This window comes from Malaclemys terrapin, chromosome 2 (assembly GCF_027887155.1).
Source record: "Malaclemys terrapin pileata isolate rMalTer1 chromosome 2, rMalTer1.hap1, whole genome shotgun sequence".
NCBI lineage: Eukaryota > Metazoa > Chordata > Testudines > Emydidae > Malaclemys > Malaclemys terrapin.
In genome coordinates this window covers 254,208,798-254,234,430 of record NC_071506.1, presented here as the reverse complement: position 1 = coordinate 254,234,430, position 25,633 = coordinate 254,208,798, and the positions used below count along the sequence as shown (strand labels likewise).

The following is a 25,633-nucleotide window of genomic DNA, read 5'->3' as shown; positions in this document are numbered from 1 at the left end:
CATAAGTAACATATGTGATAAACAAGTAATAAAAAATACCCATCAAAATAATTGCTAAAATATTGTGTTTTATTTTAGCGTGTTCATAAATTAAGATGGTCAAATCAATCTATTGTTTATTAATACCAAAAATGGTTTAAAAATATACAATTTACCTTATATTTTATCTCATATACAAATCTGCAAAATAAATATATACATAGGGATAGCTCAGTGGTTTGAGCATTGGCCTACTAAACCCAGGGTTGTGAGTTCAATCCTTGAGGAGGCCACTTAGGGATCTAGGGCAAAATCAGTACTTGGTCCTGCTAGTGAACGCAAACATACGCAAAGTATGATACATCCGATAAAACACAGAGTAACAAAGCTAGTGTAGTTTCAAAACTAAGATGGTTTAATGGCCAAAAGAGCTAACTTATTATCACTGAAAGCTTTACTCTACCCAAAACCTATGATGATTCTTTTCAAAATATCACTAGGGTCCAAGTAACTTCAAAGTTACCAAATTGCTACATGAAATGGATTTCTATCATCAGTTTCCATAATAGATATTTTCTGCTACATGAGTTGTTTTCTCAAGTATCCCACTTTCATTAGAACTTTCCTCTAAAAGTAGTACTAAATTTGACATAGTTGTGTGAGGATCAAGTAGTTTCACAAGGGGGATTTCCACCCTTCTTTCATGAAAGATACGATTCTGTAGCGTCATGGCTAACATAGAGTCCATGCCCAGTGATGCAAGTGATGTGTTCATTGTAAAATCACTCACGTTTGTACTACTGAGATGACTCACCAGTGAGGTGATATAATCTTCAGAATTGACTGGAGATAAATTCTGAAGTGTTCCTTGTTCAGATAGGTGAAGCTTACTGCCCAGTTCTTCTGAAATTAGTGTATAGAAGCGACTTTTGAGTGATGCTATTCGAGAAAGAACATGATTGCTTAGAGTTCCAAAATTTAATTTTACTACAGCTTGCTGAGGATTATTCAGAATTAAACTTTTTTTAAGATATTCATAAATTTCATGTACCTGCAGAATATCTATGCCTTTGGATTCCAAAATATTTTGAATATGATTTTGATTTAGCAATAATCCAAGATTCAAGGCACCCCAATTAATGGATTGTCCTGAAAGTCCACAATTCCTCCTGTAGTGGCAGAAAATATCCAGGAAAGAATTAGCAGCAGCATAGTTTGCTTGTGTTGAATTTCCAAGAAATGAAGTCACAGAGGAGTAACATACAAAATAGTCAAGTTCCTGCCCTCTGGTAGCCCGGTGGAGATTTATTACCCCTGCAACTTTGGGACTTAACACTTTCTCAAAGTGAGATAAGTTCAGAGCTTCAAGACGTCCATCATGCAAAACCACAGCACTATGGAATACACCTTTGATTGGGCTCTTTGGGAAGATTCTGTCAATTGAACTCATAGCTTTCTCAACCTGAGAGCTAGAAATAACATTACACTGCAAACTGACTATTCTGCTCCCTTCACACTGATTTTGCAAAGCCTTGATTTCTTCTTGCTTCTCACTGCTTGGATTGCTCCTTGAAAGTATTGCAATACAGCCCCCTCCATTCTGGGCTATAAATTTCACAGTTTCAAATCCAAGCCCAGTGAGTCCCCCTGCCACTATGTAAACTGCATTCTGCTTAAACATTTTCTTCTGTGCTTCATACACAGGTATGTCTGAAATCCTGTTGGCCGCCACATCCCCTTTCAGCACAGCCAGTGGGATAGATTTGCAAGTGAAATAGGAGGTCGCTGCACTGTTTGTACTTTCAAAGTTCTCAGTCTGCTGAAAAACAGAATATGATAGGTTTTTTAATTGTTTCATTTGCATTGATTTGATCCATCCGTGGACAGCCCTTAGGGATTGTTTCAGAGCTGCTTTCTGAAAGACACTGATAAGTTTCAGTACATGAACACGGATATTTTCTTGATCACTTCCAATTAGGTATCGAAAACATTCAGACTGTTGATTACCATGTACTATCACAAGGTCTCGGAGATGGGAAAGACGGACTAGAACGTCCTTAGACATTCCATCTACTGGAGGCAGATAAACAAGGGCATTGCACTGATTTACACGTTGCCACTGATCAGACGTAGGTTTTGCAAGTACTGTTCCCCAGCCCATTTCCTGTGCTGTCAGAGAGAGCACTTTGCACAAAATTGACTCTGGTTCAGTAGAAATAATACCTAAAGTCCCACTGTGTTTCAGCTTTGGTAATGTTCGATTTATAATTTCCCATGCTACCATAAAGTATGACACACAAGGTACATTTCTAAAGCATGGAAACTTCTTGATGTTGAAACAAACTGTCCCTGGAACCGTGACTCTTGATGATGCAACAACTGGATAACATGAAACAACTTGATCTCCCACCTTAACTTTTTTCACTTCACTGCCTACTGCAGTTACTGTGCCACTGAAGTCCAGAGCTAAAAGCTTATGTTTGTCTGTTGTATATGAATTCCAATACAATGTATTCCCAAAGTTACAGCTTGAAACGCTAACAGGAAAATAGTCTTCTGAATGGATGCATACTTTATCCATTTGAACTTCAACACTGTGATTTTCAAGCTGAGTAATGGTATTATTGGCTATTTCAGCAGATAAATCTTTCACTTGGTAAGGATCTGTAGTGTATAAAGTGAATGTCTCTGAGTTGTGAAGAGACTTTGAAGGTTGATTATAATCTGCATCTTTAAATGGTGTGCGTCTGATTTCCGAAGTGTAAATTCTTCCTTGATTAATCCAAATTTCTGGATGATCCTGTCCTTCATACTTTACAATAATCTCTGCTAAGGCTGAGATGTCCAGTGTACTCGAAGAACTGATGTCAATCATCTGAAATGTGATTTCTGAAACTTCAACTATGCAGGTTCTCGTCATGCCACACAAAGCAAACCCAGGGTTAAGATGATCTACATTTTTATCTGTTGTTCTGTAGGTGATTATTCTAACTGAACAACTGGATTTTTTCTCTCTTAATGCCACAATAATTTGGCGATAAGCCTCACAACACTTAGCTAAATGTGCCACCACTTTGCTTGGAAACTCGTCGTTTAACTTCTGAATTCCCCACATGAACAAAACATCCTGGTAGTCTTCAAGCTCCCTTTTCATTTTATGTTGTGCGGTCATTTCTGAACTCTTGGCTTCCAACAATGTCTCCCAATCTTCATACATAACATATCTTGACTCATTGTGTAAGTATCTTTTGAGCTGCTGAGCTATTCCAAGTCTGTCAGCAAACACAATGACTCTGGGTGCTTCCCCTAAACGTCCAATGGTCTGAGCAGGAAATATTTCTTTCCACTTATTTTCAAAGAGCAAGTCATTGTCTCTGGGGGATGTTGGCTTCATAAAAGTGATCCCAACACGTTTCAGTTCTGCCAAAACAGAGCCATGTTTATCTGTAAAGCATCCACAAACCTCTAAGTAGTTCCCAGTTGATTTGCTTGTTTTCAAATATATCATCATATCCTCCTCCAAAGGTCTGCAAACTACAAGGCTGCCTATGCCAGAAGGAAAGCCTGCTCTGGCTTGGAAAGTTATTTTCATCATAACAGCGGTCATCTGTAGAAAACAGTCTAACAGCACTGGATGGATACAATAGTCAGACATCTCTTCTCTTGTCTCTCTGTTCACCTTTATGCTGGTTATAGCTTCCTTTAGCTCTTCACAGTAAAATACATCCCTTAACTGTCTGAACATGGAACCATATTGAAATCCAACCTGAGACAGTGTTTCATAAACCTTATCTGCTGTAACTACTGATTTACACCGTTGAAAGATGTCTTGAAAGGAGATGCTGTTTTCTTCCACTGCAGCTTCAGACTTCTTTGTAATTTGTCCTGATGCATAAACTGCAACTGAGGATGACAGTATTTTGAAATCTGTCACAGTTTTTTGTGATGCCAATTCTATTTTTAAAACATGGTAATTTTGGTTTAAAACACATGGTGCCAAAAAATAGATACTAATCTGACAAGTACTTAAAGGCACTTTTGGCCTTAAGCTACTCATCACAGATGCCAAACCAAGCTCTGCAAAAAATGCACCTGGAACTAAAGCAACACCATTGTTCTTGTGCTCATATAAATAAGGTATTAATGCCTGGGACACTGGGCAGTTGAATTCAGAGTTGTCGTTGTTCAAACTGTAAATCAGAGGATGATTTGAATTTACAGCTCTTCGATTTGCTTGTTGATGGATGTCCAAATAGGTCATTAGCTTCTTACGATCAAACTGGTACCTTGGAAAGGCTGCTGGAATACCCTGATACCCTTCATAAAAGTGATGCCAGTCAGGATTATATCCCAGTTCAAACAGATTCCCTGCAAGACTAAGAAGAGTCTGATATTCTTTATCAGTTTGCAAGGAGGACAAAACTCTAGTTTGTTTGCCTAGCGTTTCCATTATATACCTGTGTAATGCTCTTTCTGGGCCTATTTCAACAAACACAACATTGTCCTTTTCTTTAGCTGAAGTCACTATGGCCTGTGTGAAAGCTACAGGATCTCGAGCATGTCGGGCCCAGAACTTGCCTGTAGTGAAATCATCTGCGGAAGCAGCCTTCTCAGTCAGTGTTGAAATCACTTCAATTTCCGGCGTCTGTTTTTCCAAATATTGTAAATGCTCCATCATCTCCTTTACTATTGGATCCATCATGTGGCTGTGGTATGCAGCTGGGACATGTAAAACACGAAGAAATATGTCTCTCTTGTTGAACAGTTGAGCTAGTTCTTTCTGAAGGGCACTCACAGAGTCTGCATCTCCAGACAAGGTACAGGAAGAAGGGCTGTTAAAAGCTGCAATGCACACCTTCCCAGAATACGGGACAAGGGCTTCTGATACTTCTTGAACAGGGATGTTACCAACTACCAACATTCTGCCTCCGGTAACCTTCGCCTGTAACCTACTCCTGTGATAAATTACTTTGACGGCATCTTCAAGGGAAAGAAACCCTCCACAATGGGCGGCAGCAACTTCTCCAACTGAATGGCCAACAGCAGTTACGGGCTTAATTCCCCAGTGTTTCAGAAGAGAAGTTAAGGCAACCTGGAGAGTAAAAAGCAATGGCTGGGCAATTTCTGGCCTGGAGAAATCCTCACATTCACTTTCAGTTAATCCCAGGAGGCTGATGGGTACATATTGCTGAAATAACATTTCTATTTCTTTACATTTGTCTCTGAATACTGGCTCTGAACTCAATAATGTCTTGCAGATCCCTTTGAAATTTACTCCATTAGCAGAGAACACAAAAACTAGTTGTGGAGTCATCTTTGACGGAGTTGTTTCTGTTTTAGCTGCTAATGCAACTTGTTGCTGTAAATGTTGAAGAGAGTTTGTAACAAATGCTTTTCTGTACTTATAATTTACATGGCTTCTTCTACAGGCAGAGGTATAGGCCAGATTTGGGAGAGTTATTGAGTTGCTTATGTTTAACTGCTCAGCTGTGTCTTCCAATGTCAAGTTGAGGGATTTGCTTGAAGCCGCAGAGAGTACAAATAATTCAATCGGTCTTTTAAAAGGAGGAAGAACCTGTGTTTGCTTAAACTGTCTGACAACAACATGGGCATTGGTTCCCCCAAATCCAAAACAGTTGACACCAGCTACTCTTCCAAATTCTCTCAACTCTTCCCATTTCTCTACTGTTGTTGGAATTGATAGATTTAATTTCTTTGTATTTATGCTACTAGTATCCTCTCTGTAATGCAAAGATGGAACAATCGTTTCATGGTGCATCATTAAAAGAACTTTAATTAACCCAGCTGCCCCAGCTGCTGATTCAGCATGGCCAATGTTCCCTTTAACAGAACCAATCTTTAGAACAGGCATTTTAGGAGATCTGTTATTACCAATGATGCTACCTAGACTCTCTGCTTCTGTAGGATCTCCAGCAGGAGTTCCTGTGCCATGTGCTTCAACATACTGCACAACTGATGGGTCAACATGAGTCAGATAAATGCTCTGTAGTAACTTTTCCTGTGCTGTCTGAGATGGTCTTGTGATTGGAGTCACGGATCTGCCATTCTGATTTACTGCACTGATGTTTATAACTCCCCATATTCTGTTGTGATCTTCTAGTGCCTGTTTCAGAAAAGGAATTAATATATTGTATCATTTGGGATTTTTACCATACAAGGAAGACCATAAAAGCAAAAGCAGACAGAACACTTGTTTAACTGTTCAATGTACCCTTTTTTCTTACACAAAGACAAGTACCTAAATATTTTAGCCCTGGATATTAACCTCACAGTAGAAGAGTTGCATCTAGAGCTGTGAATCTCTCCTCCCATAAGAAGACATATTAGAATGGGAATTGCACACTCCTGGTTATCTGAAAATCTTATTTTTGGAAGTTCTATGAAAATGAACCTACCTTTTTTAGTGGCTTAAGTAAAAGAACACCGCAGCCTTCTCCCCTTCCATAACCATTTGCCTTTTTAGAAAAGGGCATACTCATCCCCTCAGGAGAAATCATTTTTGCTTTACTCAGAGATACGAAGGTGCGAGGATCTATAATGCAGTTCACTCCTCCACACAGAGCCGCTTCACAATCTCCTGTAGTAAAATAAATTTGTGACTGTTTTCCATCTTCTGTACATCTCTACCGATTTACATTAATACACTGTAGTAATATAATGAATTGATGGCATTACTCATTGCTGATAAAATGAAAGAATTTATGGAGAGATTATAAAAACAGAATTGACCCACTGAAAGTTCTTAGACATATTCAAACTTTCAGGTTCTGAAACCCAACAGATGGTAAAATTCTCAGTGTTTGGAATTGGCCTGAGCAGACAGCAGAATATTAGTAGACGTCACTGAGGTAGTAAATATTCTTCATCTAAAAAAATAAAAGTAAAAAACCACCCAACCCTCCATGAATCATGATAGTGTGATAGGGCAGAATGGCAAATACTAACAATTTCACAAGTTCCTAAAAATGGAAAGCTTGTTTTGACTAAATGCACCCCTAAGTTCACACCCTACATACTATTTTTTTTTAAATGGAGATGTCCTATCTCCTGGAACTGGAAGGGACCTTGAAAGGTCATTGAGTCCAGCCCCCTGCCTTCACTAGTAGGACAAGTACTGATTTTGCCCCAGATCCCTAAGTGGCCTCCTCAAGAATTGAACTCACAACCCTGCGTTTAGTAGGCCAATGCTCAAACCACTGAGCTATCCCTCCCCCCAAACTGATTGTAATAATCTTTGTGCAAAATATACCCTGTGAGGTATCATTTGAAAACTCATAATTCATGAGTCAATAATATCATGGTGAAATTTAGATAGCAACATTATATGTAAATTTATGAATTCCCCAAGAATATTGGTTGTGGCACATGTTCAAGCCCACATAGCCCCAATTAGGCAGAACTGGTCAAGTAGGTCTATCTTAAACACAGGAATGTGTGTTTACCTCACTTTATAGATAAATAGTAAACTAGATCCTTGAGACAGTAAGAGGCAGAGAATGAAATCTGCATTTTATCAAACAATAGCATGAAATGTCTTTCACAATGAGACTCCTTGTTTCCCTCCTCACATCAAGAATGAACTTTGTCTAGAAGGGGAAACCTCAGGAAAATGCATTTCAAAGGGTGACTGAACTATAAACATCCCAAGTTATCCCTCCCTATCCATCTCTCTCTCTCCTTCACCTAAGAAGACAAAAGAAACAGACTTTGGGGCAGATCGTGGTCTGAGAATTTGGTCAGTGATATCACTGAAATTATGTGGTAAGGGACTTTATCTTGAATCAAGTCTAGTGAAATAAAGAAACAAATCAACAGAGCCAGACGTGTACCCAGAAGCCTCCTGCTACAAGACAGGCCCAAAAAAGAAACCAACAGAATTCCACTGGCCATCACCTACAGTCCTCAGCTTAAACCTCTCCAACGCATCATCAGTGATCTACAACCCATCCTGGACAATGATCCCTCACTTTCACAGACCTTGGGAGGCAGGCCAGTCCTCGCCCACAGACAACACGCCAACCTTAAGCATATTCTCACCAGCAACCACGCACCGCACCATAACAACTCTAACTCAGGAACCAACCCATGCAACAAACCTCGAAGCCAACTCTGCCCACATATCTACACCAGCAACACCATCACAGGACCTAACCAGATCAGCTACAACATCAACGGCTCATTCACCTGCACCTCCACCAATGTTATATATGCCATCATATGCCAGCAATGCCCCTCTGCTATGTACATTGGCCAAACTGGACAGTCACTACGCAAGAGGATAAATGGACACAAGTCACATATCAGGAATGGCAATATACAAAAACCTGTAGGAGAACACTTCAACCTCCCTGGCCACACATTAGCAGATGTAAAGGTAGCCATCTTACAGCAAAAAAACTTCAGGACCAGACTCCAAAGAGAAACTGCTGAGCTCCAGTTCATTTGCAAATTTGACACCATCAGATCAGGATTAAATATAGACTGTGAATGGCTATCCAACTACAGAAGCAGTTTCTCCTCCCTTGGTGTTCACACCTCAACTGCTAGCAGAGCACCTCACCCTCCCTGATTGAACTAACCTTGTTATCTCCATACTGATTTATACCTGCCTCTGGAGATTTCCATTACTTGCATCTGAAGAAGTGAGGTTCTTACCCACGAAAGCTTATGCTCCCAATACTTCTGTTAGTCTTAAAGGTGCCACAGGACCCTCTGTTGCTTTTTACAGATTCAGACTAACACGGCTACCCCTCTGATACTTGTTTTATCTCTATTTCTTTTGTAACTACTTCTAATTTTAATGCCTTATACTTGTACTCACTTAAAATCTCTCCCTTTGTAATTAAATATACTTATTTTATTATTTAATCAAAACTAATCTAGTGTTGTGAATGGTTTGGGTAACTCCATTTAAGGTGGCAAATTGCTGTATAATGATCCCCTTAGAAGGCAAAAGACCTAATATATCTGGACTATCAAGAGAGGTCTGGGCAGTGCAGAACAAACATTTTTTGAGGGAAATCCAGGACTGGGAGTGTGGTAGAGTCCTCCTGTGTGTGGTAAATAAGGCTGGTGGAAGTCAGAGTGTGACTAGAGAGTGCTGGCAAGTTGCAGCTATACATAGACACAAAGGGTATGACCTGCATGCTATTTTTCTGTTTGTGAGGGGCCCAGGTTGGGTGGTGCAGCAGCAAAGCATTGTGAGGCATCCCAGATTACAGGGCAGGAGGTGACACAACCCCTCATTGGTCTGGATTGCACCGCAGAATGTCATACTCAAATCTTTCATGGCTGCTGATAATCAGTGAGAGTGACTGGCAATTGCTGTTGCCTGTCACAGGAACTGAGAGTGCAAAAGTTTCATTTTGTTCACTTTGGTAATGGTAAAATGCAAATGCTTTTAGTCCTTACCAGCTGTGATATTAGTCAAATTCTAGTACTGCACATGTATACCTTAGCAGTTTAATTGCTGTAGCAATCCTAATTTATTTGCTTATTTACTTTTAGTCCCAGTACCTTGTTTAACTGCTTGCGAGCCGTAATGCAAAGCAAAAAGAAACGATGAGCATGCAGTATCGATGGAAAGTGATGGTCCAGTCAGATTAAAAGTGTATGAAATCCTGTTAGCAGCTATGCTCATTGCTGCCCCAGTCCCATCGTAATGATTTATTTCAGTTACTGCTCTGCTTGATATGATCTCATAATCTCTGTTCATAAGACCTGTAAAAATAACAGACATGTTTCATGTTAGCAAGAGATTAAAACAGGGGATCAAATCTAAACCTAGTGGTGTTCTTTGCTCTCCTAATTTTATCCTGTGCTGCCTTATGTCAGCACCTAAGGTGAAATCCTGGCTGTATTGAAGTCAATGGTAAAACTCCCATTGACTTCAGTGAGCCCAGGATTTCACTCCTGATCTATATATTTGAGACTTGAAATCTGTCTGAAGCTATTAAATGACATGAAGGCCTCGTCCGCAAGAGAAAGTTGCACTGGTCTAACTAAAGGTGTGATTCTAAACTAAATCAGTGACACTGGGACAAACCCCTATTTTGATTTAACTTAAAGGATTCCTAATTAACTTAAACTAAACCAAAATGAGCCTGGTTTAAAGGGAAATAAGAAAGTCCACAGAGCCTTTTGCTCTGGTTTAACTGACTGGGTTTTAAAAATCACACCTTTAGTGAAACCAGCGCAACTTCCTTGTGTAGCCCCGGCCTTTGTGCTCGATATTGACACAGCCCTATGCAGCTGGGCAGGGCAGGGAGATCGTATAAGAACCATCCCATGTGGCCATGCAGGGCTTAGCCGGCTTATGAGACATTGGGTTTGGTGAGGCAAGAGCAGGAGCTGCACTTCCAATAGACTCCCTGGACTGAAATGGGTTACCTAGGGAGGAGTGGAATCTCCATCCTTAGAGGTTTTTAAGGCCTATCTTGACAAAGCCCTGGCTGGGATGATTTAGTTAGGGTTGGTTCTGCTTTGAGCAGGGGGCTGGACTAGATGACTTCCTGAGGTCTCTTCCAACCCTAATATTCTATGATTCTATGATTCCGTGTGAGCAGGTAGATGAGGGGAAAGGAGGGGTGTTACTGATCCTGTGGCCATGCAGCCCTGCAGTGGGAGGAGGGAGGAACTGGACCAGTCCAGCTGGAGCACCAGGAGCTGGAGGCACAAAGGCTCCCAGAGTTGTCAGGAGTGTAAGGGAAGCAGTCACACTGCTACCTCCATCCGGAGACCACAGTGTCCGCCCACCTCCTTAGCCAGGCAGTTCTGTTTGTGATTTAGACCTAGGCTATGTCTACACTACCACTTATGTCAGCAAAATTTATGTTGCTCAGGGGTGTGAATATTCCAGCCCCTGAGCAACATAAGTTACAACAATATAAGTGCCAGTGTGGGCGCGAAGCTCTCCCACCAGCATAGCTACCACCGCTCATGGGGGTGGTTTAATTATGTCGACAGGAGAGTTCTTTCTTGTCGGCTTAAAGTGGCTACAGTAGAGATCTTACAGCAGTGCAGCTGCATTAGTACAGCTGCGCTACTGTAAGCTCCCTAGTGTAGACTTGACCTTAGAGCAGTGGTTTTCAAACTTTTTTTCTGGTGACCCAGTTGAAGAAAATTGTTGATGCCTGTGACCCAATGGAGCTGGGGTGAGGGGTTTGGGGTGCGGGAGAGGCTCAGAGCTGGGGCAGAAGGTTAGGGTGCGGGGGTGAAGGCTGCAGGGTGGGGCCAGGAATGAGAGTTTGGGGTGCAAGAAGGGTCTTTGGGGGGTGCTCAGGGCTGGGGCAGGGGATTGGGGCAGGGGCTTACCTCAGGCAGTTCCTGGTCAGCGGTGCAGCAGGGATGCAGAGGCAGGCTTCCTGCCTGTCCTGGCACCACGGACTGTGCTGCACCCTGGAAGAAGCCAGCAGCAGGTCTGGCTCCTAGGCGGAGGCGCGCAAGGACTCCACGTGGCTCTCGCTCACAGGCACTGCCCTCCCAGTGGAGTGGGGAGCCAGTGCTTGGGGCGGGGTCAGCATGCGGAGCCCTGTGGCCCCCCTGCCAAGGAGCTGGACCTGCTGCTGGCTGCTTCCAGGGCACAGGGCAGTGTCAGAACAGGTAGGGACTAGCCTGCCTTAGCCGGGCAGCACTGTCAATGGGACTCTTAATGGCCCGTTCGGCAGTGCTGACCAGAGCCACCGTGACCCAGTACCTTACATTTCATGATCTAGTACTGGGCGACAACCCGCAGTTTGAAAACCACTGCCTTAGAGTATCATTTATGTAGCAATGAACAATATCATGAACTATTTAGATAACATGAGCTGTTTATAACAGCAGTATGCAGCATTGTTCATAGTATGGTAGTTTTAGATTTTCTATCATTAGATAAATTTAGATAACTTTCTATAGTATATGGAAATGTGTACTGTTTTCCAAGATGCTAAATTTATTAAATAGTTCACCATTAGGCTGCTAGCTTACCAACAAAAACCCCTGTTTTGCTGCCACTGATATTTTCCATTGCGACTCCTGCATCCTCCAGGGCTCTGTACGTGCATTCCAGGAGTAACTTTTGTTGAGGATCCATGCGCTCAGCTTCCACATCATTAATTCCAAACAGCTTGTTGTCAAATGTGTTAAATCTAAAAAATATAAACCAGGAAATGATATGATATATATACACAGCATACACTGCAGAGATTTTTTGTATATTCAGTTATTATTACATAATAAGCCAAACGTCTGTATATTTCCCCCCAAAAATCTCAATTAAAAAACAGCATGCTGGTAAAAGTACAAATTTTGTTCTTCTCCTTACACAAAGTACCACCTCCAAAAATATTTTATCTTCACAAGAGTATAGCTACCAAATAGCCAAAGGAGTGCTTAAAACACAACTATATAAAGAAGTGAAATAAAGAATGGAAGAAAAAAAGATATTAAAAGTATTTTTTAAAGTTATACTGTACCACTACCCCAGACAAATAATATATCATTGTTAGGTTTTACAGTAGAGCTGGTTAGAAAAATGTCAATGATACTTTTCTCATCAGAATTTGCTGATTTGTCAAAATCAAAAAGGTTTCACAGTTTGATATCGATAAAGTTCTGATGGAATCCAGGAAGAGTATTCCCAATGTGCCCCACAGAATCAGGGGCAGCCAACTGCCTTGTTTTGTTTAGAAAAAAGCAAATGAAAACAGGCTGATTTTTCCAAATCAAAAAAATTTGAAATTTCAGATATTTTGAAATGTTGACATTTCCTGTGGAATGGAAATTCTACATTTCGACCAGCTCTGCTTATGAGCAAAGGGGCAGATTCTCAGATGGTGTAAACTGTGATGGCTCCATTGAAGCCAAAGCTATTCACTTCAGTGGGAACAGGATTAAGCTTTAACATATAATTCAAGAAAATTTGGCTAATGATTTTGGAACACAGAAACAGGCTTACTCATCAATAAGTGCAGCTTGTGTCGTGCATATTTTTCCTGGTTTGTTATCATCTGGATCATACCATTCTCTTGTATTGAATCTTTCTGGAGTTATTTCTACAGTACAGTTTCTGCCCTCCACCAGTACTTGCCAGAAATTGTCAATTCCTTCACCTGTTGCATGAAAAAAAATTATAAACAGATTAAATATTTTAACAGCACATACTGAAATTGAAACTCTCATGTATCTACCTTATAAGAGTAAAATGTTACATTGTCTTTAAAAATAAAGTTACTAATGATAAGCAAATGAAAATTCCCAAGTTATAAGGAAATTAAAGATTTGCAGATGAATGGTGCTTCTGTGTTTCCTCAAATTCTGCGTGTTTTACAAAAAAACAAAACAACCCATACAAAATCCTAATTTTTTCTCCATTTTGAGATACATTGGGAAGTTTTTCCAAACCATTAAAGGCATCAGAGATAGTCACGTCTGCCATGACAGGTACAAGATATAAACTGGTCACAATTCAATATTTATCAGTGTGCACAAACTAACAGACTTCTGGCATAATAGTTTATGTAATCCCGGCCACTGTTGTGTTAACTTAACTGTAACTTCATTAAAGCAGTGGAGTTTACACACATGTAAAATTGTTGCAAGTTTGGCCTGTCATCTTTCATTGTAATGTAGAGTTTGTCCTTTTCAGAGGTCGGTTTCACCTGTCATACTCTAGGTTACCCTGCTTCGTATGTTTCTATGAAAACAGGTGCTTGATCAGTGTTTTCCCCAGGAATTGAAATGGGGGGGGGGTTGGAATTTATGGGTGGGGGGGGTGAGGGTCAATGAGGGGTGAGACCGCGAGGTGAGCTGTATGGCACCATAGTAAAAACTGAAAAATGTTTCATGACCATTTTACTAGATTTAACTCATGTTTTAAAATCATCACACAAATTAACAGTTGGCTACTCAAGCCTTCTATGAAGCACTAAATCTTCCTTTTTAGTTTCTGGTTATAATTTTGCACACAACTCTGTTAATGAACTTCTTGAATGCAATGCATTCATCTTTGGTGGCTTCTCGTGTGTCCGGAACTTCCATTCTTCAGTTGATATGCTCATTAGTTCATTCACGTGATCAGGCAGAAGGCGACTTCTTTCAGAACACAAAATTCTAATCAATGATGAAAAAGAACGCTCAACTGTATCTGTTGTGACTGGGAGTAGGAAGAGATGAATTACTACTTCTTTCATCCCAGGAAACATAGCATAAAGATCGGGTTGAGCCACTAGTGATGATAAAAAAGAAGTTGAAGTCAAATCTTCATTCATTCATCATCTGATATTCCACACTGTCTACAAATTCTCTATTCTGTCCTGAGCACATGGCAGCCCATTGCTGGTAATACCTCACTCCACTCAACTGTCGGTGTTTTATAGGACAGGGATCTGTAAAGGTTACGTAGAGGTTGAGTAGAATCTAGAAATCGCTGTTGTAGATTTTTAAGAATCAAGTCTGTGTACTTTTTCAGTTGTCTTAACAAACACTTCTTGTTCTCTTCACTTAAGGATTCAATATAAATACCTTCATTAGTCAACTTCTGAACTGAAGTCTTTGCTTCTTCCAGTACTTTTTCAATGGACAGTTCTCTGATTGATCCAAATGTAGCTTCTATTGCTGGACAAAGATCTACTACTGTTGTAGCAGATGCCTGGATGGCATTGTTTAATGACCCAAGTGGTTTCAATGGTAGATTTACAAGAGAGAGAATGGCAATAGACTTCTCTGAATGTAGTAACAAAAGTAATCCACCAGCCTCACTACTTAGATCCATTCCATCTTTGTAGATACTTTCCAATGCCAGTAATAACGGCTGGAGTAATTTTAAGACAACAGCCAAGGATCACTCATGAGAAAGCCAGAGGATTTTCCCAGGTTGGACTAATTTGAACTTCAGTCCCAGTGTATCTTCTATATTTTCCAAGATATTTAGTCTTTTTGGACTCTTGCTGAAAAAAGAACATAATGAAGACATTACATGTATAGCTTTTTTAATGTCTTTTGAAGAGTCTGCAGCTCAAACTAGCGCTAGTTGGAGTAGATGGCCTCTGCAGTGTGTATAGGAGAGATTAGGGTTACACTTTTCTCTGAGCAAAGCTTGTACTTTACCATGTCTTCCAGAGAAGTTTGCAGCTCCATCAAATGCACAAGCAGCCATCTGTTTGGTCCAATTGACAAGCATTTAACTCTTCTAAGATGTGGGTTGTCACAGATGCAGCTGATGTGTCTTCTATAACTTGAACATCTAGAAATGCATCTATTGGCCTAACACTGACATCAAGATAACATACACAATGACTTAATACTTGATGCCCATTTGCATCGGTGCATTCATCAGCCATGTATGCAAATTTTTTGAATGTGTTGAGAGAGTTCTTCACTTTTTCAACTGTTGAGTCTTTCACTGTTGCACCACATGCTTCTAGCCAGTCAGCTGAGTTTCTTGCAGAAAGATAGTGAGCATTTGCTGGTCTTGTTCAGAACCAGTGTTCAACTTCAGGATGAACAAGTGACAATGCACTTAACATTGTCCTCCAGTTTGTAGTGTGTGGTATCTCTTGCTTAAATAGAAAGTATGATGCCACAGCCATGTTTCTTCGCATGAACTATGTTGTGTCTCCAGCATTCTTAACAGCCTCATTAACACTCACCGGTGTTGTCCTTGGTCAGTGGAGACTCAGAGTTCAGAGATGCTTTCACATGAGTTCACCTCCCAGGTCGGGAGGCAAGAAGGCACCTTGCTCATTTCTTCAGCTGCTCACTGTTCGCTCTGGCCACTTTTGTTTGTTGCGTCACCATTCACTCTGAACTTTAGGGTACAGATGTGGGGACCTGCATGAACGACTTCCCCCCCCCCCCGCAGCTTATTTACCAGCTTAGGTTACAGTGGCTGCCACCACCAAGTGTTTTAAATATTTAGGGGTAGTCACTTGGAACTCTGCCTTTCCCCCAAAATTTCCCAAGTCCTTACACCCCTTTTCCTGGGTAAACCTGAGAGAATTGAGAGAAGGACCAATAAGGGGACAAGATAGTTTCAAAGAGGGAGGGGGAGGGAGTCTTTGTCTGTTCAGTGTGTGCTTTTGCCGGACGGGGAGAAGGAACCATCTCACTCCTAACAGGATAGTGAGTAATTAGAGAAGGAATGCATTAAATTACTTTTATTTCTATTTGTAATTTCTTTTGCAAAACAGAGGGAGAATCAAACTGGGTTTCTGTGTAACTTTAAAGTTTTGCCCAGAGGGAATTCCTCTGTGTTTTGAATCTGTTGTCTGTGAGATTATCTTGCTTTCTTATCTCACAGAGGTATTCCTTTCACTTTTTTTCTTTAATTAAAAGTCTTCTTTTAAGAACCTGATTGATTTTTCATTGTTTTAAGATCCAAGGGTTTTGGCTCTGTGTTCACCAGGAATTGGTGAGGGAACACTCTCAAGTCTACCCAGGAAAAGGGGTGTAAGGACTTGCGGGGGGAACAATTAGTCTCAAAAGTGCCCAGGAAAGGGGAGGTTAAGGACTTGGGAAATATTTGGGGAAAGGCAGAGTTCCAAGTGACTACCCCTAAATATTTAAAACACTTGGTGGTGGCAGCTACTGTAACCTAAGCTGGTAAATAAGCTTAGGGGGGGTCGTTCATGCAGGTCCCCACATCTGTACCCTAAAGTTCAGAGGAGGGAATAAACCTTGACAGGTAAAAGAGGAATTAACCCTTAACTGTCTGTTTATGACAGCTCTGTTGCCAATGGCCCTGCGCCACCACCTTCTGCTGCCACCTGCCACTGTGACCACTGCGAGTTGGTCTATTGAGTTGGTCTACCCAGCTCTCAGTGATTTCAGCTGAGCTCTCTGTGGGGAAACCTCACTGCTAGTGCAGACTGGGCCATCTCTTCCACAGAAACACTGTCCCACAGCAGGTCTAAGCACTTAGACCTGATTATCAGTGATTTCAGCTGCAGTGGTCACTTAACAAAACAAGAGACTATCTATGGAGCCTAATCAGCTCTTTCTTTAAACAGTGGAGAGGAGCAGGTCAAATAGTACTTGCGACTCAGGCAGACCATCAAGCAAAACACCTGTCCCCACCCTCTCTTGATGCCTTCAATCAGCACAGGCTAAGTACAGTTCTTCTGCCCTTTACTCATACAATAAGAATAACATTTCATTACCCCTCACCCCCCCCCCCACATTCAAGTGATCTGTAACCCAACCCAAGCCAAAATCTATTACTTGGGCAACACAGCTCTGTTTGCTGGATACCTAGGTAGATTAGGTGTGAATGTAAATACAATCTGGCCCTGAAGCCTTTCCCCGCCCAGCCGCCAGCTCATCACTAGCTGTCAGGGGGAGCTCATTTAGACTTTGCTTACAAATCATAATTTGAAATTATTAGGTTGGCCAACATCACCAAAATGAATGCACTGACGTTGTCATAAAAACAACAGCTGTATAAGGAAGCTAGTCTATGTTCATACTTTTCAAATCTATTATACTTTTTCAGATACATGTATTTTATCATACACTTTATATGCTTTTAAAGTGTGTATTAATGTTTCAATTTAAATTCAAATGTTCAAACAATCACTAAATTGGCAACACTGCATGTAACTAGTTCCCAAAACTGGTTGGGGAAATTCAGGGGGGTGTATACCTCCCCTCCCCCCGTAGGGGGGGTGTAGGTAAATCCCTGTGCTTGACGTTTATTGGGGGTAGAGTTTGAGTTTTATCTTCCCAGAGATAGAGATGCAGTTGTGTAGGCATAATCAGTGAAGGGGTTGGTTATCTTTTCAGTTCCTGCATGGTGCTTTTCTTCTGTTGAGGATTAATAAAATGATTGGCTGCACTGATAGTGAAACCTAGAGTGACATTTGCCATTAGAAGACTGTTATCAGTTACTTATAACTTTGACCATGTTGTTTTGTCCATCAGGCCACTGGTGTGCTGAGACCACAGTCAAACATCCTGACCAATACTATCTGTCTGTTTCCTTCTATTCCCCATCTGTCTGTCTGTCTGTATCCATATGTTGTCTTATACTTAGTTTGTAACCTCCTTGGGACAGGGACTGCCTTTTTGTGCTGTGTTTGTGTAGCACCTACCACAGTGGGATCTTGGTCCATGACTAGGGCTCCTAGGTGCTTTGGTAATACAAATAATAAATACATAATAATAATATTAAATCTTACAGCTGTTTCCATGAGAAGCTCTTGCACCTGACCACAATGCTTTGGAGAAAGGACTTGAAACTCGGCACCAGGGTTTCTCTGGAATCAGGGATGTGCTTTTTCCCATTCCCGTGAAAATCTGCCCAAACTTGACCAAATTATGAGCTTTTGAAAAATCTCAATTTGCACGTGCTCAGTAGAGGGTTGTTAGAGCTGGTGACTGAGCATGCTTCTTCCACAAGATGCAAGGATGAGCAGGACTTTTCCTGCAATTGCTGCTTATGGCTGCTAAAGACCTGTAAAGACCTGTGTGCTCAATTCTCCCATTTCTGGTGCTCAGGCAGCAAGGAGAAAGAGAAACAAAAAGGGACTAACTTGAATGCAGAGGGATAAGGGATGGGAAGTGGGTGGGGAGAGGAAGAGATGCAGAGCAGGGAGGCAAGGGATTTAGCAGCTGGAGCTGTGAGTGGAGGGGGACAGAAAATGAGGAAAAAAGGAAGAAAAGGGGGGTGCAAGAGCCAGAGGTGGAAGGATAGGAGGAAGAGGGAAAAAACAGCAGGAGTTGAACAGATGGGGGACATGCAGGAGCCAGGGAGATAACAAAAGGGGAGGAGATAGATGACAAACTAGGGTTATAGGATTAGGACAGGACAAGGAGAAACTGGCTGTGGGGAGAAAGGTCCATAATCACTAGCGAATGCTCCCCTACAGAAGCTGAATTTGAACCTATTGCTCCTGAGTCTCAACCTTACTTTGCTGTCTAGCAAATAGTTGTGAAACCCACTGGCAAAGTGTGTATGTCTCATTCTCCTGTAATGGCAGGTCCACCTAGAAGATTAGTTCTCTCAGGTACTTCATTAACTTAACTGGTGGAGGACTGTGCTGTGGAACTTAAGATCCCTGCCCTGATGATAATCCACGTGGGGGTCAGGATGGTTCCACCTGATGACATTTTTGTTTTTTTCATTTTGTAAGTATTTTTTTTTAAAAGTGTGTTTTTTAAAATGTAAATTCCTATCTTCATTAAAAGAACATTAAGGTTGTAAAGGCAAGTGCTCAAAATGTTAGGAAATGCCAGAATTAAGGTTCCCTATGCAATCTTAATGTATCTCCTGTGTGTGTACGTATTACCATATGGTCTTTAAGTACCTGATCATATACTATTTTTCCATATTACCCCTGCCTCATTCAGTGCACAGGACAGTGTAACGTAGTAGCTTGTCCCCAGCCCAGGAAGGACACTCTGCCACATGCAAAGTCTCTTTCCAGGCACAGTTTTATCTTCCAAACATAGGCAAAACACAAAAGCCAGTTCCTCAGCCTATCCCAAGTGACAGTGTAACCCACACCACACCCAGAAGGTGTGTTCTGTCCCATCTAGTGGCACCAAGACCACTTAGAGAGAGAGAGAGAGAGAGAGATTGAAAATTAGTCCACTCTACTGCCTTCGCTAAGAGCCAGCTGGCTTTTAGCTCATGCATTAGAAGCTCCTGCACTAAGCTCCAGAGGTCCCCAGTTCAATCCTGCCCACTGATGAGCTAACTAGGATCCAATTTTCAGAAGTGCTGAGCATTCTCATCTGCAACTGAAGTCAATGGGAGCTGTGCTCTGAACATAGAAAGTGCTATTAAATGCTAAGTACTCTGAAAAATCAGTGTTATCTCAAATTGGGTAATTTTGTGTCCCAATATTAGCTGAGACTTTTGACATTCTGGATTTAATTTCTATGCCTCATTTCTCCATGAATATAATGGGGATAATAATATGTCCTCCCATGACTCATTCATGTTTGTAAAGAACTAAGATACTATGAGAGCATCACAGAAAAGCCCAGGACAAAAATAATAATTCTACATTCAAGGCAGGTTTGGGTGGTGTGCAGTAAGTAGTGCAGGAGGTCATACACTGAATGATGAGGACAATAAAAATATTAGAAAGCTACCCATTCAGTGAGTTTGGTCGTCTTGTGCACTGAATGAGGCAGGGTGCTCTGAGGAACATAGTATGTGATCATATAATTAAACACCATATTGTAATGCATACACACAATGGGACCAAATTAAGGCTGCACAGACAACCTTATTTCCTAACAGCTGAGTGCTTGACATTGCTACTTTAATTGTCTTTTACATAGTTTGTTTGGATGTAATTATATATGAAATATAAGGAAACAGGAATTGGTGTGGGAGTGTATGTGTGTGTTTTTTATATATATATTTATATTTGAGGGCTGTCAATTAATCACAGTTAACTCATGCGATTAACTAAAAAAAAATAAATCCTGATTAATCACAGCTTTAATCGCACTCTTAAACAATAGAATACCAACTGAAATTTATTAAATATTTTTGGATGTTTTTCTACATTTTCAAATATATTGATTTCAATTACAACACAGAATACAAAGTGTACAGTGCTCACTTTATATTATTTTTATTACAAATGTTTGCACTGTAAAAGTGATAAAAGAAATAGTATTTTTCAGTTCACCTCATACAGTACTGTGGTGCAATCTCTTTATCATGAAAGTGCAACTTACAAATGTAGATTTTTTTTTGTTACAAAACTACACTCAAAAACAAAACAATGTAAAACTTTAAAGCCAACTAGTCCACTCAGACTTACTTCTTGTTCAGCCAGTCGCTAAGAGAAACAAGTTTGTTTACATTTACGGGAGATAATGCTGCCCACTTCTTATTTACAATGTCACCTGAAAGTGAGAAAAGGGGTTCGCCTGGCATTTTTGTAGCCAGCATTGCAAGGTATTTATGTGCCAGATATGCTAAACATTTGTACGCCCCTTCATGCTTCCAGAGGACATGCTTCCATGCTGATGACGCTTGTTGAAAAAAATAATGCATTAATTAAATTTGTGACTGAACCCCTTGCAGGAGAATTGTATGTCTCCTGCTCTGTTTTACCCACATTCTGCCATATATTGCATGTTATAGCAGTCTTGGATGATCACCCAACATATGTGGTTTGTTTTAAGAACACTTTCACTGCGGAATTGACAAAACACAAAGAAGTTACCAATGTGAAATTTCTAAAGATATAGTACATGACCCAAGGTTTAAGAATCTGAAGTGCCATCCAAAATCTGAGAGGGACGAGGTGAGGCGCATGAATTCAGAAATCTAAAAAGACCAACACTCTGATGCAGAAACTACAGAACCCGAACCACCAAAAAAGAAAATCAACCATCTGCTGGTGGCATCTGACTCAGATGATGAACATGAACATGTGTCAGTCTGTACTGCTTTGGATTGTAATCAAGCAGAACCTGTCATCAGCATGTACACATATCTTCTGAAATGGTGGTTGACGCATGAAGGGACATATGAATCTTTAGCACATCTTGCATGTAAATATCTACAACAGTGCCATGTGAACGCCTTCTGACTTTTTGGTGACATTGTAAACAAGAAGCGGGCAGCATTATCGCCCGCAAATGTGAATACACTTGTTTGTCTGAGCGATTGGCTGAACAACAAGTAGGATTGAGTGCACTTGTAGGCTCTAAAGTTTTACATTGTTTTATTTTTGAATGCAGTTATTTTTGTACATAATTCTACATTTGTAAGTTGCACTTTCATGATAAAGAGATTGCACTACAGTACTTGTAATGGGGGAATTGAAAAATACTATTTCTTTTGCTTTTTACAGTGCAAATATTGTAATAAAAAATAAATATAAAGTGAGCACTGTACACTTTGTATTCTGTGCTACAATTGAAATCAATACATTTGAAAATTTAGAAAACATCCAGAAAATTTAAATAAATGGTATTCTATTATTGTTTAACAGTGTAATTAATTGTGATTAATTTATTTAATCGTGCAATTAATTGTGACTGATTTTTAATCGCTTGACAGCCCTAATATATATATAAAATCAAGAGAGGAAATAGAGATACAAAGAATTTACTTAGGGCTTGTCTATGTGGCAAGTTGCTGCAATGCAAGCCAGAATATAAATCGACAGTGCACCAGTTTGTCAAGTGGTAATGTCTGATGTAGACACTGCTAGAGTGCAGTGAAACTTCTGGAGTGCAGCTGCACAGTAACTTGCTATGTAGACAAATCCTTAGATTGTAAACTCTTTGGGGAAGGGATCCTCAAGTCACTATATGCATGTATGGTGCTAGCGCAAAGGGGCCCCCAACAGGGCTTGGGCCTCTAGGTGCTACCACAATACAAATAATAAAATAATAAATATTAATTTTCAGAATGTTTGTTCAATTTTGGGGGAAAACATTAATGTACTGGAGTTGTATCTTGGAAAGAAAGCTTCCTACTCATCAAAGGCCCTATTCAGCTCCCACTGAAGTCAATGGGACTCCAGCGGCAGATGGATCAGGCAGCAGGATGATATGTGAATGTGAAAGACAAGATATTGGAAAAAATCTGATGGTGGAGGAGGAGGAGGAAAAGCTATCTACCTGGAGTTGTCATTTTGAACATGCTTTTTATTTGCATGACTCTATAATAAAAGGGACACATTTTTTCCCGATTTACACCAATGTGCAACCTCAACCATAGTAAAATTTGGCCCAGTGCTTTTTGTTTTCCAAAACCAGATTTTTAAGCCTGATTCTTTGGCATGGGTTATGTATGTTTGTTTATCCAGTATCTAATTGTTGTGGCTGTGGTTATAATTCAGGGTCCCATAACAGTATGCACCAATGCTTGCCCTTTGAAGGGAAAATGACTAGTTTGCATGTGCCATATGGGAAATACAACCCAGAGCTACTCGAGGAACGATCTATGGGTAATAATAATAATAATAATTAATAATAATACCAAAAAGATAACTGGTGTTTTAAAAAGAAAATCCTGTTTTTAAAATGTATGCAAGCACATAAATCTGGTGTCGTCCATAAAGCTCTACCACAGCTCAAGTTACCAGAAGAGTTTGTATATGAGAGAGAATAATGTCAAGCCGTGATAATATGTGATAAAACAGCCACGTTATCTGAAAGCTGACCATACTTCTTGATTACTACTGTATGACCTTGTCTAGTAGTCCACACAGATCTCAGATTTTCAGGAGTATTTTTGTTCCTATAACAGCAACAGGACGACACCACCACATTCTTTTCATTTAGCAACTTGGGGCAAAATGCAGACCTAGGGTAAAGAATGGATCTTAATGGGGTTGAACTTGCTGGTCATGTTCTTTGAATGCTAGAAAGTCGACTCCCAAAGCAGATTATGTTCTCACAACTGAGCCATGGCCAAAGATCAAGGGGAAGGCAAAAAAAGCACTTCAAAGATACCCTCAAAGCCAACATGAAGAAGTGCAATATTGACATAAACTCATGGGAAACCCAAGCCCTTGATTGACCAAAATGCCAAAGGACTTTGTGGCAAGGATGCCAGTATTTTGAGATCCAACAGAGACAACTGGAAACAGAGAAACAGGAAAGGAGGAAGGAATGTTCTGCAGCCCAACTTAACAATCCAGATCCACCCCTTCCATTGGGAAATGTCTGCCTCAACTATGGCAAGGTCTATGGATCCTGGTTAGGTCTCATTAGTCACCTGTAGATGCACCAGCAATAACTGGCTATCGTTTTATTGGAAGAAAATCATCCTTGAACGCCAAGATATCACCAACACACGTAAAACCTGCTTACCTCCAGGCTTCAATATGGTCTGTAGCCTAGAAAAGAACCCACCTATTAGTCCATGTGAACTGTTGTATGCAGTATCGTTGCAGCTGTGTTCGTCCCAGGATATTAAAAGACAAAGTGGGTGAGGTAATGTATTTTATTGGACCAACTTCTGTTGGCGAGAGAGACAAGCTTTCACAGAGCACTTCTTCAGGTCTGAGACGTGAACTCAGAAGGTATGTCTACACTGCAATGTAAGCCCAGTTTTGAACTTAGGCTCAAGCCTAACTCCCCCTTCCATCTACATGCAAATTTTGCTGACCCAGAGTCCCAGGATTCCCTGGGAGTGGACAGTCTGAGCCTGAGTCAAGCTGGGACCTAAGGTCCAAGCCCTGTTGCTCTGCAGTATACATAGCTCGACTGGATTTGTGCTCTGTGAGTCCACCAAAAGTATTTCATGGTCCCACAAGTTGACTGTCTTGTCCTCTGGACAGTCAAGTTTGGTGGACAAGCAAGTTTTCCCACACTGCACTATGAACAAAAGCTAGAATGGCCACATTTTAGCAGGTTGCTAGGAAATCTAGGATATGAGTGGTTGGACTCAGGCCTGCATAATGCAGTGTAGATGCTGGAGCCCCAGGTTCGGACCCAGGGTTCAATAATTCCTAACCTGGGGTTACAAATGAGTGTAAAGGCTCAGACTCTAAGTTAACAAACCCAGGGTATGTTAACCCTGGGATTACATATGTCTGGTAGACATAACTAGAGTGCCATAGCTAAATACAAGCCCTATGAGCAGAGGTGTTAACTGCTCACTGCACCTTGAATGATCCCTTAAAATATGTGTTAGCTACTTATGCTAAACAATTGGTTTCTCCTTGTATTTTGCCGTGACACTCCCGAAGAAGAGCTCTGAACTCGAAAACTTGACTCTCTCACCAACAAAAGTTGGTCCAATAAAAGATATTACCTCACCCACCTTGGCTCTCTTATGTGAACTGTTGACAGTCATGTTAAATACTTCATGATTTTTACAAGCTTTTCGTAAATAACATTTTGAGTTAGCTTTGCTCTAAATCTCCAAGCAATGAAAAACCGCCTCACGTGGTCCTATGTGAAGAAGCAATTAGCAAAAATTGGGTCCCGCCAAGCCAGGAGCACAGAGCGGAATGTGTAGTCACAGAGGTTAATGTTTTGAGCCTAATCAAAGCCAAATACAGTCAATCAGAGGATTGCTAATAACTTCAGTGGGCTTTGGATCAAGCCCTTTATTTGTCATAAGCAGTGACACAATCAGTCCCACTACTTCCTGGAGCAGTGACACTTAGGCCATGGCTACACTCAAAACTTCAAAGCTCTGCTGCGGGAGCGCTCCCGCGGCAGCGCTTTGAAGTGCGAGTGTGGTCACGTGCCAGCACGCTGCAGATACCCACGAGGGGATTAAGTTACAGCACTGGGAGCACGGCTCTACAGCGCTGTAACTTGCTGAGCTCAGGGGTGGGTGTTTTTTAACCCCCTTGAGCGAGAAAGTTGCAGCGCTGTAAAGCACCAGTGTAGACAAGCCCTTAGTGTATTAACTCCTAAATGTCTTCTCTGAACTTTAAAACATATGAAGTGTTTCAAATCTAATCCCAGATCCTTATTTTATAGTTTGAACCCATAAATGAAAGAGCTAATGATGCAGTCTCTTCCCTATGACATTACTACATATTGCACAGTAGGTCAAACTTCCTATAGATCTCTTATCACATAGTAAAACAAATGATTGAATGACAGCACTTTTTGATACTCTGTCTGTATGGTGATTTGTATTTATCCAAAACTTACCTCCAGGAAAATTGCATCCTATCCCCACTATGGCAATTTCATCACCAGTCACCGTCAT

At 40.8% G+C, this 25,633-nt stretch overlaps 1 protein-coding gene across 1 annotated transcript; it reads right to left on the bottom strand.

Moving 5' to 3' along the window:
* Window positions 1–532: 532 nt before the first annotated feature.
* LOC128831338 (uncharacterized) lies at window positions 533–25,633 on the bottom strand. The gene is made up of 6 exons (XM_054017650.1): window positions 25,576–25,633; window positions 12,938–13,091; window positions 11,968–12,128; window positions 9,517–9,720; window positions 6,396–6,577; window positions 533–6,103 (listed from the first exon to the last, which is right to left on the bottom strand). Exons 1-6 carry the CDS (start codon window positions 25,631–25,633, stop codon window positions 533–535), a joined length of 6,330 nt encoding a protein of 2,109 aa, XP_053873625.1.